Raw genomic sequence first — 20586 nt, forward strand, 5'->3', positions numbered from 1 at the left:
CCAAGGTAAAAGAGTCTCCATGACTGGTGAACTCCAGTAAGGCTACTTAGCCTTTATTGCTTCACCCTTAACAGGCCACTGGCAGACTTTACCTTCAGCGCAGTTTCTCCAGAGGCACCTACCTAATACTCCTATGAACTACTACTACCTTATGTTCCTGCATGATGTTCCTACCCACTACTTCTACCTTATGCTCCTGCCTAATGTTCGTACCCACTCCTTCTATTATTTTAGATGAAGTAGGCTTCTAACTTGTTTCTTAATTTCAAAATCTTTATGTAAAAGACTTTAAAGTTCATAAAATTCCTAATACAAGAATATGCCAGCTGCAAGCATGAAACTGTTTGAAATGTTGATATTATTTCCTCCTTGGCAGGGATTGCCCGAGGAACAATGAATATGCATCCAACACTCAGTAACAGGCAAAGCTATGGGATTTCCCTGGAAATTCTCTGTGTCTAGTCCCATTAAGCTATGGACTCATGATTTCATTCTATCACTGTTTGTGTATAAACTAGTCATATATGCTATTTATCTTTATTTCTGATGCCTGTTCCCTCTGAGAGCTCCATCAAGGGGGTGGCCACAACATAAGTCTCTATAACTAGTGAATTCCAGTTCTGTTTCTTAAGCTTTAGTGCTTCACCCTTAACAGGCCACTGGTAGAGGGAAACTCTAGTACAGTGTTTCCAAAGGCTCCCACCTCCTATTCCTACCAAGTACTTACTTCTATCAAATGTTCCAAGCTACTACTTCTACCTAATGCCCCTATATGCATTTAAGTGTTTTTGTTTTGTCTTGTGCTTATCATAACCCTGGATTTACTTCATATATGATGAACATTCTTTCAATGTGTTTTAAAGTGTTTTGCAGTGATTTGATGTATGGCTTTTGTTGTCATCGGCTTTCACAAAATCAAGAATGACTTTACAAAGATTTGCTACTGTCACTTCTGTGAAAAATGTGTACACTGGTAATGGATGCATACTAATTCTGCTGCATTATATTTTCAGTATCTTAATGTAGTCCTATACAAGATTTAATACAATAAGTGCACTTAATGCTTTCTCTGTTAACAGGAATGAAGATAATAGAAAGGTGAGACCTTTTTTAATATATTCATATCTGAACATTAGATTATTCCTCTTTAGATCTATTCATACTTGCAGTAAATTAAAATGTGTAATTACACTACTGAATTCATAATCATTACTTAAACGACCGTAATGGAAGTACCACAGCATACAAGTGGATATAATATGTGTAGAGACACTGTACGTGAAGCATGACACCGATATTCTTAATCTAAATTTATCATCAACTTATACAGTATTCACCTAACATCTAATCTTCCCATAGGAAGAAGGAAAAAAAAAACAATTATATTTCTTATAGTCTAAGGATAGCATTCTGGAGTCTAACTCAAATCTATGAACATACTTAAAACTCACAAATGACTAGTACGTTGGTGTGGCTCTTGGTTAGTTTATCTATACCTACATCATAGATGAACAAAGTGCATGTCATAATGTACAAACCCATTACTATTACATTTGAAAGTCTGAATAATATAATTATACAAAAGCATTGGTTTTGCCGTTAGCATGTGGATAAACTTGAGTATCTCTATCTCCTGAATGCTGTGATACCTAACAGTAGCCAATTTACATTATTTTACGGCAGTATGGCTTCTGGTACAGCACATTATATTAAGTCTCCTGTGCAGTGCCAAATCTCACTACAAAGCTTAGCTTAAAATATAAACCCAGCATCACCATAGATATATAGTCTATTTGTAGGGAAAATATCACTCAAAATATCATAAATATCGTAATGTCTTAAATCTCGTTAAGTAGTACCATGTAGTAATTATGAAGTTGCATTCCAAATCTGCTTGGCTGGTAGAATCATTAGGATGCATTTCCCATAAATAACATACATTTCACTTTGTCTTATGTACCAGCTAAGTAGATTCTCCAATAAATTTTTCTGGTAGCAAATGGTTTAAGTCTAGTTTATTCATTTGAAATATTTCCAGAAATATAGCACAGTAGCTTAGGGCAGCATCATATAATTTTTATCATTAGTAGGTGTAAATCTAGGACTATACATGCTATGCAGCAGGACACATGTACAAGTGCTCATATTTAAGGTTTACAAGAATATACAGCAAAAAAATATTTTGGCACAAAAGTTGTATCATAAATCCTGTCATTGTAATTTTCATTACCCTTAGCAAAAATACTATGATTTTCTCAAACACTAACACCTATGGTTTTTAATATATACCAAAAGTAATATCAGTGTTCTCCATCAGCGCAGACTACAACTTTAGCCTGTATCATGGAGTTACCATTGGTCCTAGCAAGTCAAACAGAAAGCCCTCAAGGAAGTTCAACCAGGAGCATATTCTGAATTGTTTCATATGCTGCAGAAGCTTATATCTTTACTTACCTGTATTTTCAGTGAACTTTGGAAAAAACACAGGCATACAATATAAAGTCCTTCCATTATCTTTGTATTCTGTAAAAATTACACACTTGCAGTTCTGGATATAACCTGCAATGCAAGGTCATTCATGATGGGCAAAATCATACACTGTTGATTCTCATGAGTTAATTATAACAGATGGTTCATCCATATGCAGACAAGGGTTCAGAATCATAAATCCAGAGGTCACAGCTAATTTTAGAGACCTTAAGACTTCATGCACCTAACTTTTGCATTCTTAAACTTACTGGGGCCACTTCAATTTTACAAGTATAGGTGAAATCTCACAGAAAGGGTCCCAGATCAGAAGGATAGTTCCAAAATTGCTTGGAATCTGTGATATCTAACGTGCTTTCTTTGTTTTAGGATAATAACAAAAATTAGGGAGACCATGACAATTTCATGCATCATCATTTTTCTTGATACCTGTCTTTTCTACGTACTTTCATGCATATGCATTGCACATATCCTGTGATGTCCTGCAGCCTGTGTGTCAAGCTGAGGCATTAAAGAGTCTTGCACCATTTGGAACAACATACACATGATAATATTTTCATTCATGAACAACATCAAAAACATGAAAAGAGAAGAATGACTGAATGCTGGGAACAACATAGTCATGAAAGTGTTATTATTAGTATACAACACTACAAACAAGAAATGAACCACAATGACTACAGAATATCTTGATGGAAGGATATAGAATCTGAGTTTTATTTTTCAAAGCTTTAGAAAAGCATGCCTGAATCATAGATGAAAGGTAAGGCAGTAGGTAGAATATAACAAAAAAAAAGAATGCAGAAATGATTAACTTAAGCTCCTCTAATGCTTGTTGACTTGACTCTTAAAGATGGAACAGTTACGTGAAAATGAATCACAAAAGACAAGAATCCCATAGCTTCGATGTATGAATAGATGAGGAAAAAAGAAGACTGACTGGCTGTCAATTTTCATGTAGTTGATTTTCAAACAGAACTTAAGAGAAGCAGCAACCTGTTGCTATATCCAGTATGGATATATATATATATATATATATATATATATATATATATATATATATATATATATATATATATATATATATATATATCCATAAAAGCTGTTGAATCATCCTTTTGCTTGGTAAATACATAAGGGTATTTGCACATTTATTCAACTTTACTTCTGAAATATTTAATGTTTTCTGTTGCTGTACTAATGGGAAGCAACTACTTTTTCATAGATATGTGGTGCATTACCTGCACTAAAAAGCTAGAAAAAAGAAAATGAAGTATACACCATATCTATAGTAAAAAAGGTGAAAGAAATTCTTTTAAGTGTATTGTACATATGGGTTGAGAGAGTCTGAGAGCAAGAGTGAGGGAAAGTAAGGGTCTTTGAAAATCTTTCATCTTTGTCAAATTCATACCTGTACATCACATGGAATAATTTGTTCTTAAGTATTTTCTACAAAACATACATTTTGAAAGAAACAAAGAATTGGCCATGTATTACAATGAAATATCTGATGAGGAAGACTTATGTGTTTAGAATTCTAATTCAATGAGGTACAGCTAACATGTTCACATGTATGCTTTCTGATTCACTGGTAAAGTGTTTATAAATATATAACAAAATTAAACAAGATTTACATTGTAAAAAAATACATCATACTTTGATAAATAATTTCCAAATGCTTTTCATTTATATGTGTTTGAGAAGTGATGGCATTCTTATTCTTCACAAAGATTAAATTGATTCAATAATATGTAATAACTGAAACGTCAATATTTCATTCTTGGCGAAGTAACTGCTATACATGTCATCCCATGAAATCTAAATGCAATTAGTTGAGTATTATCTGTAAAACCGATTACTGATTGCTTTTATAAGAAGCAGAACGTGTCTCTGCTGATGATATTTTTCAAGGTACCCACTGACTTGGACTTCCAGATCTGTATGCAGTGCCCTTTACAATTTTATTGTTAACTGATACCCTGTTCCTTATAATTCATTATGTCACTATGATTAAGTAACTGCTTAAACCTGCAGAGAAAAAGGCTCTTTTTGAATCATTCATGTACGCTTTAATTGCCGGGTGTTGAGTTTAACAATTTAGTATTTCCATTTTCAGCAGACTTTACAAGACATAATGAGTTATAAGTAAAAGAAATTCTGATATCAGTAAAAAGCATTTTGCTTTACTAAGAAAATTTTTATATGCATGCTAATATTAAGCAAGAGCTTGGTCTTGCTGGAATAATCATCCCATACCAGTCCTTGTCACATTTTCTGAAATCTGCATTTTGGCTCTCCAGTCTTTTCAGTAATAGCAAGTAAACTGCCAAGATAAATTTATAACCATAATATACACTATTTCAATCCAGCACTTCATTAATCTAAAGAATAGCTGTTATGTTACCTCTTGCCACAACATTTCTTATTCAGATGAAATGATGTAAGCAGTTTCATACTTGTCCTAAAAACACTGCTGAGAAACAAAATATACTAAAATCCTGTGTTAACAAGCTAGATTTTATATCAATTCATTGAGAATCCGAAAGTTCCTCAATACGTCTGTTGCATTTTCAACTGCATGTTGCATTAAATTTTTTTAATATATATTCATTAATACTTGTTGATGATGTGTTGGTTTATCAGTTAGTTCTGTGTGTGGTTTCACCACAAAACTCATCTTTCAGACAGTCTTCATTTAATAGAAAGAAGCAAACATTAATAAGATCCCTTAATACAGTGCACAGCTACCTTACAACCATTTCAGCAAATACTCTGTTCAGATCACGAATCTGATTCAACAAACATCTTAGGAAAACTCCTTCGTTAAAAAATTCTTGTTATAAAAGTAGCAAGTTAAAAGTTTTTTGAAGTCTCACTGCCAAGATATCCCAACCAGTTGTTCTTTTCAAAGGATGATCTCTGAAAAGATTTTGTAATCTAAATTTAAAAGAAAGGTGTCTTCAATATTTTGTTGCTTGATTAGGATTCAACTGTTCTTGCTTTCAAATAAAAAAGTTTTTAAACAGTGTGTTATACTTGCAGAATGTCTTTTTTTGATACCTTTTGTAACTTACATTACTTACAGTCTAACATTCCTAATGTTCCATTTATAGGATGTTGTGGAAGGACCTTCTTCTGCAGCAAAAATCGTCCCACTATGAAGAAGCTATTGGAGGACTCTGAGTAACTTCTTGACAGATTTCCACAAAGGCTGGGTCCCTCATTACATCGTGAATCATTTCCTTCAGCATGAAATAACGTGGTACAATGGGATACATCTTGCTTTCCACATAGTCATCCTGTAAGTTGCACATGTAGAATGTTAATATATCTAACTATACAGAAATTACTCGAAAATTTGCAAATGCTCAAAAGAAGTTGAGGGTATCAAGATGTGTTGTTGAAAAATTTAGGATATTGGAAGTTGAAGATGATGAAATTAGTATATGCAAGATCTCTCATGTAGACAGTGAAAGAAAGATGTGGGTATAGTGATATAGAAAGCAGAATACATTAGTAACAAGCGTGGGAATCAGAGAGTTGGAAGATCTGGGTAAAGGAGAAAGGATTTTGTAAAGAAATCAAGTTTGAGTACCAGGGTGTGTAGTAGCCCTGGGCTGGAGAAAAAACGGGGATATTAGAGCATAACTAGATGTAGGAGGTAGAATATTGTATCTAATTCAAACGACCTTTGAAAGGTGTAAGATCTGGAGAGTGTTTAAACAAAGGGTGAATGTAATTCCTGGGGATGTAGGAATTGCAGGAGTAAGCACCAAGAATTCTTGGAATTAAATGTAAAGGAAATGGTGGGTATAAAAAATAATGCATAAGATCTGGTGATGCATACATGGGAGATGTGGGAAACCTTAATAATAACTGAAAAGTAGGAACCTAGGCTATTTACAGGTACTTAGAGGGTGTTAAATGTGAGCAGGAACTAGAGGTTATCATTTTGCCAATTTAAGGTATTCTATTTTGATGGTACTCATGGTAATGCCAAAATTTCCAGTCTCTAAGAATAATTTAGTCATATTGCCACCATTATTTGAAGTTCAGAATATTTTGAGAATCTAGCTAATCATAATTAATATGACCTTCAATGTAATCATAAGCAAAATCAAAAGTGCACCCTTGATACCACTGAAGGTGTACTAATATTTCTTCCCGTTATCCAATAACTAGAATGGATCTTAATATTATCTATAAAGATTCTGTTACTGTGATGAAGAAATGCAATACTCAACACTGTCTTTTCTTTTTTCTTTCATACTATTTGCCATTTCCCGCATTAGCGAGGTAGCGTTAAGAACAGAGGACTGGGCCTTAGAGGGAATATCCTCACCTGGCCCCCTTCTCTGTTCCTTCTTTTAGAAAAAAAAAAAAAAAACAGTCATTCAGCTAATTACCTTGAGTTCCCTCATGAGTGTCCGAAGTGATGAATACTTCCTTAGAAGCCTGTAAAGCTCATTGGTCAGTGAATTATTCTCATCCAGGATCTGTGATGTGGTCATTCCTGCAAAATATGATAGCTATTAAGACTGCAATGCACTATAATAGCTGATATTTCCTATGGCATAAATAATCAAATGGCATAAATAATCAATCAGTATGGTTCATGCAAGCAATGGAAACTTAAGAGTATTTCGTTTTATTACTGGAGGATGCTGCTGCTAACAGAAGCTGTATATAAATAGGCAGGAACCTACCCTTTATCCAGTGCATGTTGATTGGCTTCCCTTTTGAAAAATTTATCAAAATATCCTGGTTCAGTTTCCTTATACTTTGCTGTACCTTGTTACAAAGTATGCTCTAGTTTTTTTCCAGTCAAATAAATTGTCTCCTGTTTTTTTTTCTGAATCTTCTCCCCCCCTTGGAACTCTATTTTTCATACCTAACACCCTCTACCTTGCCCTAGACTGTCTCACACAAGCACCCTTATCTTGTACAACCTTCCTTAGCATTCTTCTTCCATTGGAACTTCTCTCTCTTGCAACATCCTCTCTTCTCAAGGTGTCCTTTCTCTTACGTGCATTTTTATCCTCCACCTTTATCAATACAAACTCTAAACATACTCCCCTTTCCCTCACAGGCTCTTGATTCACTGATGAGTGGTTCTCAGTTCTAAAGGTGCAGGGATGAATACCCTGGTCCCTGAACGCTTGGTCTTTGGTGCCATGTCCCTGTATCTTGGGGTGTTGTCTGGGTTCATGTCTGGTGCACGACTAGGATGCACATGAAGCTTGTGCTCTAGATGATTTGGTAATGTCACCTGGTCAAGAGTATTCTATGATTCCTGTAAAGTACAGGTAAGTATGCATTATGCAGATTTACCTTCTGTCACTCACTTGAATCAATTCTCGATACGAGTTCAACAAACTCATGCTATATGAACTGCACCTCCATTCCTCTAAAACTGTTATATTACTTTTTGTCTTCTACATAGTTTTCTATTCTTCAGCCCTTTTTTGTTTCATTTAATGTGTGACCTATATCAAGAACTGTCAGTGAATGAAGCCTTAAAACAGAAAACGAATATCTACTAACTTAAAAAACATTTATTTGTATAATGTCAAGCAATTAAGAAAATCATTTATTTTCCAATGTGAGATGGTATCAGACAACTCTTGCTTTAATGAGATGCAAGAAAACGAGTCAGGCAACACTATCCACAAGAGAGTCACATCATGTGATCTAGTATTCCATGGTAGCAGGAACCAAGATAGTGCACTATCTTCTCTTATCAGTGTGGGCCCACATAGCAAAAGGGGTGATGGACTGAAACTGCACTTCTGTATGACAATGAAACTGCAGCTCAATGCTTGTGCTGTAATTAGTCCTTACACAGACGCAGTACTGGTATTCTCATCAGTGATACTACCCTGATGCTGTTTTGATTTATAAAACTTGTATGAGGTTCTCTTTTTATATATGAAATTCTGTTGTGTAAGTGACTTTACAATCAGCTTTGGTTTCTAAATGGTTAAGAGATGCAATCACCCAATCTTTTTTTTACCATAAAAAAAGTGTAACTCTGTCCATTCCAAGTCTATAGACATGGCATGGAAGTTGCTAGATGCATTATAAATAACCCCCATATTAAGCTGTCAATAATTCATTCATTTCCTTGGCTGCATAGAATTTGCAAGCTGCTGGGATGAAATATTTCTTGGAAAACATTCTATGGCGGAGCAGAATGGCTGTGCCGGCAATATGGGAAGCACAGAAGGGAAAAATGGTGGAAGGGCTTGGTGGTGGTGAGGTTGAGTGTGGTTGCCCTTTGCTGGAGTGAGTTACCGAGGGTCTAGAGGGCCTGGATTATATAGTAGTCTTTAAACCTGTGCCTGTCACTTTTTACTTGTCCTCTTCATACAGGTGAAGATCTTTGTATGGCTAAATAACCTCCAACATTAGTGAACCTATCAGTATTATATACCTTAGCATGTCCTTTAAGCACTGGTCACTAACTTCCACAAGAGCCTGACCTTGTTCTCCCAAACTTATTACTGAGGCTCTCTGTAATTCTCAGCAACACACCCTCTGACCTAATGCAACATCAAGCATTTACAACCAATGAATCTGATGCAGGAATTTCTCATTATCTGTCTTCCAAATGAAAGTCTAATTAATTGTCACTAATTATTCAAATGTTTTGCTAGCAATGACATAAAAATTCACAGTCGCTGTAAAATCGATTAGGCCAATTTCTTCAACCACAATTTTGACTAACAAATAAAAGGTGGAGAAATTACACAAAGCTGTAAATAATCATTATACTTATTCATTTTCCACAGCTAATTGGATGAATGATATTGGCCCAATAAATTGACACACCTATTCCATCACCGTATAATATTATCTCAATTTTAGGCATTACAAATGTTTATACATAAGAGATTCTTGTTTTTGCAACCATAGAATTTTTTTCTTTTTACTGAAACGGAAAATTTCTAGTGGGAAGAGTTACAGAGAATCCAATCATCACCCACAAACCACTAGCCATTGTAAATGACCTCATATCTCATTGGCCTTTACAAGAACTTTTGCTACCTGCAGTTTGTGGCTAGCTCACAATCTCTTCACCCACTTCATGACTGACCTTCCCAACATTTACTGCATACATCTTGAAGTAAACCTGACCCTAATATCCTCTAGTATCCATCTCTGGGACTGGATCATCTTGCTACCATTTACCTTAATGCTTGTAACCTTACCATTGAGCCTCTGAGCATTTTCTCTCTTCTCCTCTTCCTCATCTCCCTTGTGAGCCTTTTTGGCCTGCTCTTGCGATCTCTGGCTCTTCTCCACGATGGAGCACGCCCGCAAGACGTACGTAAGGACGGGTTCCTGCTTTTCCTGTCGCGGTACCTCCAGCAGCTGCCAGTACTCCGTCTCTAACCGCACCACCTCCTGGTCCAGAAAAGTAGGCATTAGAGGTATTGGAAAAACAAACGAGTATATCCTACTAAGATAACAATGTGAAGTTTTCCTAAGCGAAATACAGTTTGTAACAGAAGAATGTTGACGGTGTACCTACTTCCTGGCCCAGTCGTCCCTTCACGAAAACCTAGATAAGAATCAAAGCCAATCTGATACAGGGTTGATGAAATTCAATCTGAGTAAATGCAAGATAAAGAGGATGAGATGCAGTTGTGGAGGACCTTGTCATAAACATCATCTAGCAGAGAATAAGCTGCAAAAGTTTGTATATGAGAGGGACTTGAGGGTAGAAAGTCACTAACTTGCTACCAGAGTCCCACTTTAGAAGAACAGTTACAAAGGGAACCGTTTGCTGGATAGTATCAGAGCAGCATTTAGAGTACATGGATAAAGAAGTGTACAGGAAGTTCTTAACATCATCATAGGCCAAAATCAGCGTACGGTTCTGATGTTCAACCATTGCACTTCAGCATCGAGTAGTGACAGAGAAGGTCCAGACAAGGGAAACAAAACAGATAACCAAAATTAAGACTGACGAGTTACAGGGAAAGGTGAGAGTCCATAAATTTGTTCACCATGGAAGAGTGTAGGGTCACCCGATAATAACTTTTAAACTTGTTTACCAGTTCGATGAAAACGGGTAACAGTTCTTGGTGAGATGCAACGAGAGAACAAAGACTAACGTGAAAATAAGAGAAAACATCTTAGTAAACATGATATGATTATAAGAATGTTAAAATAAGGGGCAACACGAATGCAAACTCTCCTCGTAACATCCAAATAATAATCACTGAAGGACACGCACTTAAGCACACACAGAAACACATTTTCACGCACTCAAATGACCCTGTATAGTTTATACATATACAGATACATATAGACATAGCACACACTCACAGCGAGACAAAAGCAAGCGTATTTCCCACATGGTACACATCCACACAAACGAACCAGGTTCAGAAGCGCCTATGTAAAGGCACTGTATAATAATACTATTGTGTCGCCTCAGTAAAGTGAATGGGCATATTTCGACATATGAAAAAAAATGAAATGAAAACCGTCCTTAGAATTTCCATATGTTCTTGCTGGTGAAGGCACTTTCTTACTCTAAAGATGAGAAGCGAAATGCTTGTTGTGGATGAATTATAATCTCATTAACGAATATTACGTACAGATAAGAGAGTAATTACAGGGATGTCCGAAAATGGCCCGATATTAATCTAACTGTTAGTTCCACGTTAATTACTCAATGTAATTATATTTGATATAAATAGCCCACCGTGCCACAAGGGTTTCAGTATGCAAATGTGTGTCATAAATTAATGGCATGTACAGTTTGGGCCATAAGTCTGGACGCGACGGGAAAACTGATTTTTATTATCACTTTGCTCTAAACTGAGATAAATAAGAAATAGACGGGAGACTGACAGACGAAAGACAAAGTAAATTTGGTTCTCAAACTCGGGAGAAAACGTACGTGAAAGTGTTCATCAGCTAAGGAAGTAAATACACTAGTTTCATTAACTGCCTGAAAGGTGAATGATTCAAAAATAGCTGAAAGATGTATCGAGGTTAATGGATGTTGGTTTGAGAACTGATTACGAATAACCTAGCCCTACTTTCCAATTAAGACCAGTTTGTTATCCACGAGCAGATCCGACGCCCTCTGCAGTACGCTTTCATTTTACGCCCTAATCTTAATGTTGGTACTTTGTTGAAAGCATTTTGAAAGAGAATCCGACTGAGTCGTAACTCTTACGTCGTTCTGTCAAGCCAAACTTACGTTGCTGGTCATTGTGCTTACATACTGAGCTGGTGTTATTGATAATTATGGTAATAGACGTTTTGAATATTCATTATACAGTTTACCTAAGGATTCACTAGAAGCACTTGTACAAACGAAGAGATATGATTCGTTACAGCTACGGTACGACCCTCCACCATGACGTTACGATTTTCGAGTACGATTACCTAAAGCCCCTGACTTAACCCTTGAAGGGTTACATCAAGGCCATAGTCGTGCTCAAGGTAAACAAGAATTATCTTGAATATTATTTCAACCCCAACAGTTTTAAACGCAGCAAATACTGCCTATCATATCAGTTACTCCAAGAATACATATAAGTTACCTGTTTACACTTATCTCCCTGCGTTCTGGCTCGAGGCATTGCAAACATCGATAGAAACCAAAACGAGCTGCAATGCATTGCTTGAACACGGTGTGCTCAGAGAGGAACAAAGAGCCTAAAAATAACATACCGAGAAGTAACAGAAAATTCTGTATTGTGAGCTCAAGTTTCCTCATCTTCAAGGCAGTTGGCGCGGGCCAAGTTCCTAATTAGGCTGCCGACAGTCTGCATCTAAAGTCGATGTTCCCGATACAAGGAGTTCTTGTATTTTCCTACAATGGGACTGTTGAAACACCTGCTTTTTTGACCTGCCGAGGTCAGAAGAGATGGCTAACTCACTAGGCTAACTTAATGTAATCCACAGTACACTATAACTCACTAGGCTAACTTAATGTAATCCACAGTACACTATAACTCACTAGGCTAACTTAATGTAATCCACAGTACACTATAACTCACTAGGCTAACTTAATGTAATCCACAGTACACTATAACTCACTAGGCTAACTTAATGTAATCCACAGTACACTATAACTCACTAGGCTAACTTAATGTAATCCACAGTACACTATAACTCACTAGGCTAACTTAATGTAATCCACAGTACACTATAACTCACTAGGCTAACTTAATGTAATCCACAGTACACTATAACTCACTAGGCTAACTTAATGTAATCCACAGTACACTATAACTCACTAGGCTAACTTAATGTAATCCACAGTACACTATAACTCACTAGGCTAACTTAATGTAATCCACAGTACACTATAACTCACTAGGCTAACTTAATGTAATCCACAGTACACTATAACTCACTAGGCTAACTTAATGTAATCCACAGTACACTATAACTCACTAGGCTAACTTAATGTAATCCACAGTACACTATAACTCACTAGGCTAACTTAATGTAATCCACAGTACACTATAACTCACTAGGCTAACTTAATGTAATCCACAGTACACTATAACTCACTAGGCTAACTTAATGTAATCCACAGTACACTATAACTCACTAGGCTAACTTAATGTAATCCACAGTACACTATAACTCACTAGGCTAACTTAATGTAATCCACAGTACACTATAACTCACTAGGCTAACTTAATGTAATCCACAGTACACTATAACTCACTAGGCTAACTTAATGTAATCCACAGTACACTATAACTCACTAGGCTAACTTAATGTAATCCACAGTACACTATAACTCACTAGGCTAACTTAATGTAATCCACAGTACACTATAACTCACTAGGCTAACTTAATGTAATCCACAGTACACTATAACTCACTAGGCTAACTTAATGTAATCCACAGTACACTATAACTCACTAGGCTAACTTAATGTAATCCACAGTACACTATAACTCACTAGGCTAACTTAATGTAATCCACAGTACACTATAACTCACTAGGCTAACTTAATGTAATCCACAGTACACTATAACTCACTAGGCTAACTTAATGTAATCCACAGTACACTATAACTCACTAGGCTAACTTAATGTAATCCACAGTACACTATAACTCACTAGGCTAACTTAATGTAATCCACAGTACACTATAACTCACTAGGCTAACTTAATGTAATCCACAGTACACTATAACTCACTAGGCTAACTTAATGTAATCCACAGTACACTATAACTCACTAGGCTAACTTAATGTAATCCACAGTACACTATAACTCACTAGGCTAACTTAATGTAATCCACAGTACACTATAACTCACTAGGCTAACTTAATGTAATCCACAGTACACTATAACTCACTAGGCTAACTTAATGTAATCCACAGTACACTATAACTCACTAGGCTAACTTAATGTAATCCACAGTACACTATAACTCACTAGGCTAACTTAATGTAATCCACAGTACACTATAACTCACTAGGCTAACTTAATGTAATCCACAGTACACTATAACTCACTAGGCTAACTTAATGTAATCCACAGTACACTATAACTCACTAGGCTAACTTAATGTAATCCACAGTACACTATAACTCACTAGGCTAACTTAATGTAATCCACAGTACACTATAACTCACTAGGCTAACTTAATGTAATCCACAGTACACTATAACTCACTAGGCTAACTTAATGTAATCCACAGTACACTATAACTCACTAGGCTAACTTAATGTAATCCACAGTACACTATAACTCACTAGGCTAACTTAATGTAATCCACAGTACACTATAACTCACTAGGCTAACTTAATGTAATCCACAGTACACTATAACTCACTAGGCTAACTTAATGTAATCCACAGTACACTATAACTCACTAGGCTAACTTAATGTAATCCACAGTACACTATAACTCACTAGGCTAACTTAATGTAATCCACAGTACACTATAACTCACTAGGCTAACTTAATGTAATCCACAGTACACTATAACTCACTAGGCTAACTTAATGTAATCCACAGTACACTATAACTCACTAGGCTAACTTAATGTAATCCACAGTACACTATAACTCACTAGGCTAACTTAATGTAATCCACAGTACACTATAACTCACTAGGCTAACTTAATGTAATCCACAGTACACTATAACTCACTAGGCTAACTTAATGTAATCCACAGTACACTATAACTCACTAGGCTAACTTAATGTAATCCACAGTACACTATAACTCACTAGGCTAACTTAATGTAATCCACAGTACACTATAACTCACTAGGCTAACTTAATGTAATCCACAGTACACTATAACTCACTAGGCTAACTTAATGTAATCCACAGTACACTATAACTCACTAGGCTAACTTAATGTAATCCACAGTACACTATAACTCACTAGGCTAACTTAATGTAATCCACAGTACACTATAACTCACTAGGCTAACTTAATGTAATCCACAGTACACTATAACTCACTAGGCTAACTTAATGTAATCCACAGTACACTATAACTCACTAGGCTAACTTAATGTAATCCACAGTACACTATAACTCACTAGGCTAACTTAATGTAATCCACAGTACACTATAACTCACTAGGCTAACTTAATGTAATCCACAGTACACTATAACTCACTAGGCTAACTTAATGTAATCCACAGTACACTATAACTCACTAGGCTAACTTAATGTAATCCACAGTACACTATAACTCACTAGGCTAACTTAATGTAATCCACAGTACACTATAACTCACTAGGCTAACTTAATGTAATCCACAGTACACTATAACTCACTAGGCTAACTTAATGTAATCCACAGTACACTATAACTCACTAGGCTAACTTAATGTAATCCACAGTACACTATAACTCACTAGGCTAACTTAATGTAATCCACAGTACACTATAACTCACTAGGCTAACTTAATGTAATCCACAGTACACTATAACTCACTAGGCTAACTTAATGTAATCCACAGTACACTATAACTCACTAGGCTAACTTAATGTAATCCACAGTACACTATAACTCACTAGGCTAACTTAATGTAATCCACAGTACACTATAACTCACTAGGCTAACTTAATGTAATCCACAGTACACTATAACTCACTAGGCTAACTTAATGTAATCCACAGTACACTATAACTCACTAGGCTAACTTAATGTAATCCACAGTACACTATAACTCACTAGGCTAACTTAATGTAATCCACAGTACACTATAACTCACTAGGCTAACTTAATGTAATCCACAGTACACTATAACTCACTAGGCTAACTTAATGTAATCCACAGTACACTATAACTCACTAGGCTAACTTAATGTAATCCACAGTACACTATAACTCACTAGGCTAACTTAATGTAATCCACAGTACACTATAACTCACTAGGCTAACTTAATGTAATCCACAGTACACTATAACTCACTAGGCTAACTTAATGTAATCCACAGTACACTATAACTCACTAGGCTAACTTAATGTAATCCACAGTACACTATAACTCACTAGGCTAACTTAATGTAATCCACAGTACACTATAACTCACTAGGCTAACTTAATGTAATCCACAGTACACTATAACTCACTAGGCTAACTTAATGTAATCCACAGTACACTATAACTCACTAGGCTAACTTAATGTAATCCACAGTACACTATAACTCACTAGGCTAACTTAATGTAATCCACAGTACACTATAACTCACTAGGCTAACTTAATGTAATCCACAGTACACTATAACTCACTAGGCTAACTTAATGTAATCCACAGTACACTATAACTCACTAGGCTAACTTAATGTAATCCACAGTACACTATAACTCAATAGACTAACTTAATGTAATCCACAGTACACTATAACTCAACAGACTAACTTAATGTAATCCACAGTACACTATAACTCACTAGGCTAACTTAATGTAATCCACAGTACACTATAACTCAATAGACTAACTTAATGTAATCCACAGTACACTATAACTCACTAGGCTAACTTAATGTAATCCACAGTACACTATAACTCACTAGGCTAACTTAATGTAATCCACAGTACACTATAACTCACTAGGCTAACTTAATGTAATCCACAGTACACTATAACTCACTAGGCTAACTTAATGTAATCCACAGTACACTATAACTCAATAGACTAACTTAATGTAATCCACAGTACACTATAACTCACTAGGCTAACTTAATGTAATCCACAGTACACTATAACTCACTAGGCTAACTTAATGTAATCCACAGTACACTATAACTCACTAGGCTAACTTAATGTAATCCACAGTACACTATAACTCACTAGGCTAACTTAATGTAATCCACAGTACACTATAACTCACTAGGCTAACTTAATGTAATCCACAGTACACTATAACTCACTAGGCTAACTTAATGTAATCCACAGTACACTATAACTCACTAGGCTAACTTAATGTAATCCACAGTACACTATAACTCACTAGGCTAACTTAATGTAATCCACAGTACACTATAACTCACTAGGCTAACTTAATGTAATCCACAGTACACTATAACTCACTAGGCTAACTTAATGTAATCCACAGTACACTATAACTCACTAGGCTAACTTAATGTAATCCACAGTACACTATAACTCACTAGGCTAACTTAATGTAATCCACAGTACACTATAACTCACTAGGCTAACTTAATGTAATCCACAGTACACTATAACTCACTAGGCTAACTTAATGTAATCCACAGTACACTATAACTCACTAGGCTAACTTAATGTAATCCACAGTACACTATAACTCACTAGGCTAACTTAATGTAATCCACAGTACACTATAACTCACTAGGCTAACTTAATGTAATCCACAGTACACTATAACTCACTAGGCTAACTTAATGTAATCCACAGTACACTATAACTCACTAGGCTAACTTAATGTAATCCACAGTACACTATAACTCACTAGGCTAACTTAATGTAATCCACAGTACACTATAACTCACTAGGCTAACTTAATGTAATCCACAGTACACTATAACTCACTAGGCTAACTTAATGTAATCCACAGTACACTATAACTCACTAGGCTAACTTAATGTAATCCACAGTACACTATAACTCACTAGGCTAACTTAATGTAATCCACAGTACACTATAACTCACTAGGCTAACTTAATGTAATCCACAGTACACTATAACTCACTAGGCTAACTTAATGTAATCCACAGTACACTATAACTCACTAGGCTAACTTAATGTAATCCACAGTACACTATAACTCACTAGGCTAACTTAATGTAATCCACAGTACACTATAACTCACTAGGCTAACTTAATGTAATCCACAGTACACTATAACTCACTAGGCTAACTTAATGTAATCCACAGTACACTATAACTCACTAGGCTAACTTAATGTAATCCACAGTACACTATAACTCACTAGGCTAACTTAATGTAATCCACAGTACACTATAACTCACTAGGCTAACTTAATGTAATCCACAGTACACTATAACTCACTAGGCTAACTTAATGTAATCCACAGTACACTATAACTCACTAGGCTAACTTAATGTAATCCACAGTACACTATAACTCACTAGGCTAACTTAATGTAATCCACAGTACACTATAACTCACTAGGCTAACTTAATGTAATCCACAGTACACTATAACTCACTAGGCTAACTTAATGTAATCCACAGTACACTATAACTCACTAGGCTAACTTAATGTAATCCACAGTACACTATAACTCACTAGGCTAACTTAATGTAATCCACAGTACACTATAACTCACTAGGCTAACTTAATGTAATCCACAGTGAGCTATAACTCAATAGACTAACTTAATGTAATCCACAGTACACTATAACTCACTAGGCTAACTTAATGTAATCCACAGTACACTATAACTCACTAGGCTAACTTAATGTAATCCACAGTACACTATAACTCAATAGACTAACTTAATGTAATCCACAGTACACTATAACTCACTAGGCTAACTTAATGTAATCCACAGTACACTATAACTCACTAGGCTAACTTAATGTAATCCACAGTACACTATAACTCACTAGGCTAACTTAATGTAATCCTTGGTGCATGAAATATAACTCACACAATCATCACACATAAATACGAAGCTAATCAAAGGACTGGAACTTTGGGTTGCTCCTAAAATGGTATATTTCTCATCGGAACACGCCATATTAATTGAAATTCTTTAGGGAAAGTCCTAAAGAGTCTTTTCCTCACTAAGAAAAAAAAGATCGAGATTTTCAACCTAATTAGAAGCGCTTTCTGAAGGGACTGAGAAACCTAAAATCCACATTATGACGAAGGCTGAGGTACCTAAAATCAGTATTACTGAAAGGACAGATACCTAAAATCCGAATTACTGGAGGGACAGATACCTAAAATCCGTATTACTGGAGGGACAGGTACCTAAAATCCGTATTACTGGAGGGACAGATACCTAAAATCCGAATTACTGGAGGGACAGATACCTAAAATCCGAATTACTGGAGGGACAGATACCTAAAATCCGAATTACTGGAGGGACAGATACCTAAAATCCTTACGATGGGAGGTCCTTAATCTTAAAAGTACGACCCTTGAGCACGGCGGAACGACCCGTGTGCACGACGGTAAGACCCTCGAGCACGACGGTACGACCCTCGATCACGACGGTACGACCCTCGAGCACGACGGTACGATCCTCGAGCACGACGGTAAGACCCTCGAGCACGACGGTACGACCCTCGAGCACGACGGTACGACCCTCGAGCACGACGGTAGACCCTCGAGCACGACGGTACGACCCTCGAGCACGACGGTACGACCCTCGAGCACGACGGTACGACCCTCGAGCACGACGGTACGACCCTCGAGCACGACGGTACGACCCTCGATCACGACAGTACGACCTTCGAGCACGACAGTACGACCCTTGAGTATGATGGCCTGGCCTCTGACATGACCATTACAACTTACGAAATATTCTTTCGTGGTTATTTCATATCGTGTAGCGAATATGCAAATTCTACAGGTCTACTATTCATCTACGCGTGTTGTAGTCACGCAGAGGGGCCTGTCCAACGAAGAGAGAAAGAGCTGCCTTCCTCTGCTCTCTCTCTCTCTCTCTCTCTCTCTCTCTCTCTCTCTCTCTCTCTCCACACCCCAAGACGGCCCTCAGCGAGCACACACACGCACACGCACGCCCAGGCGCGCGCGCGCGCGCGGCAGCAATCGCAAATAATGGGGTTACGTCATGTTCTCCCATGAGTACCATCGATTTCCAATTTATGGACTGAATCCTCCTTCGATAAATTGGTTAACATAGAGGAAGAATTCCAACAGATTCTGGATGGTGGTAGCACGACAGTACGACCCTTGAGCACGACAGTACGACCCTTGAGCACGACGGTACGCGACCATTGAGCACGACGGTACGCGACCCTTGAGCACGACGGTACGCGACCCTTGAGCACGACGGTACGCGACCCTTGAGCACGACGGTACGCGACCCTTGAACACGACGGTACGACCCTTGAGCACGACGGTGCGATCCTTAAGGAAGACGGTACGGCCCTCAAAGCCGGTGCGACCCTTGAGCACGACGGTACGACCCTTGAACACGACGGTACGACCCTTGAGCACGATGGTACGATCTGTCATCGTGTTCACGGATCGTACCGTCGTGTTCAAGGGTCAAAAAGACCATTACTTAACCAAATACGCTCGTAATTGTATATATATATATATATATATATATATATATATATATATATATATATATATATATATATATATATATATATATAATTTCCCAACACATCATGATATATAAAATATAACTGTGTATAACTATGTAGTTGAAATTAAGCCAAAAAAAAAAAAGAGCATCGTCTCAGGCGGAAAAGAAAAAGAACAAAAGTTGGCTTTGACGTGAATGTAATAGGGAGGCCTGGGTATATAATTTCCTCGTAATCGGATCAGTGAAGGTGAGGGGAGAATGACACTGAAGGTGAGGGGTGAGAATGACACTGAAGGTGAGGGGGGGGAGTATGACACTGAAGGTGAGGGGGGGAGAATGACACTGAAGGTGA

The 20586-nt window shown here is 36.9% G+C and overlaps 1 protein-coding gene across 1 annotated transcript; it reads right to left on the reverse strand.

Annotated features, from left to right (window-relative positions):
- Positions 1-578: 578 nt before the first annotated feature.
- LOC139757410 (uncharacterized) lies at positions 579-12141 on the reverse strand. The gene is made up of 4 exons (XM_071677883.1): positions 12054-12141; positions 9699-9894; positions 6894-7000; positions 579-5786 (listed from the first exon to the last, which is right to left on the reverse strand). Exons 1-4 carry the CDS (start codon positions 12129-12131, stop codon positions 5643-5645), a joined length of 525 nt encoding a protein of 174 aa, XP_071533984.1. The 5' UTR covers positions 12132-12141; the 3' UTR covers positions 579-5642.
- Positions 12142-20586: the final 8445 nt, after the last annotated feature.

This window comes from Panulirus ornatus, chromosome 26 (assembly GCF_036320965.1).
Source record: "Panulirus ornatus isolate Po-2019 chromosome 26, ASM3632096v1, whole genome shotgun sequence".
Lineage (NCBI taxonomy): Eukaryota > Metazoa > Arthropoda > Malacostraca > Decapoda > Palinuridae > Panulirus > Panulirus ornatus.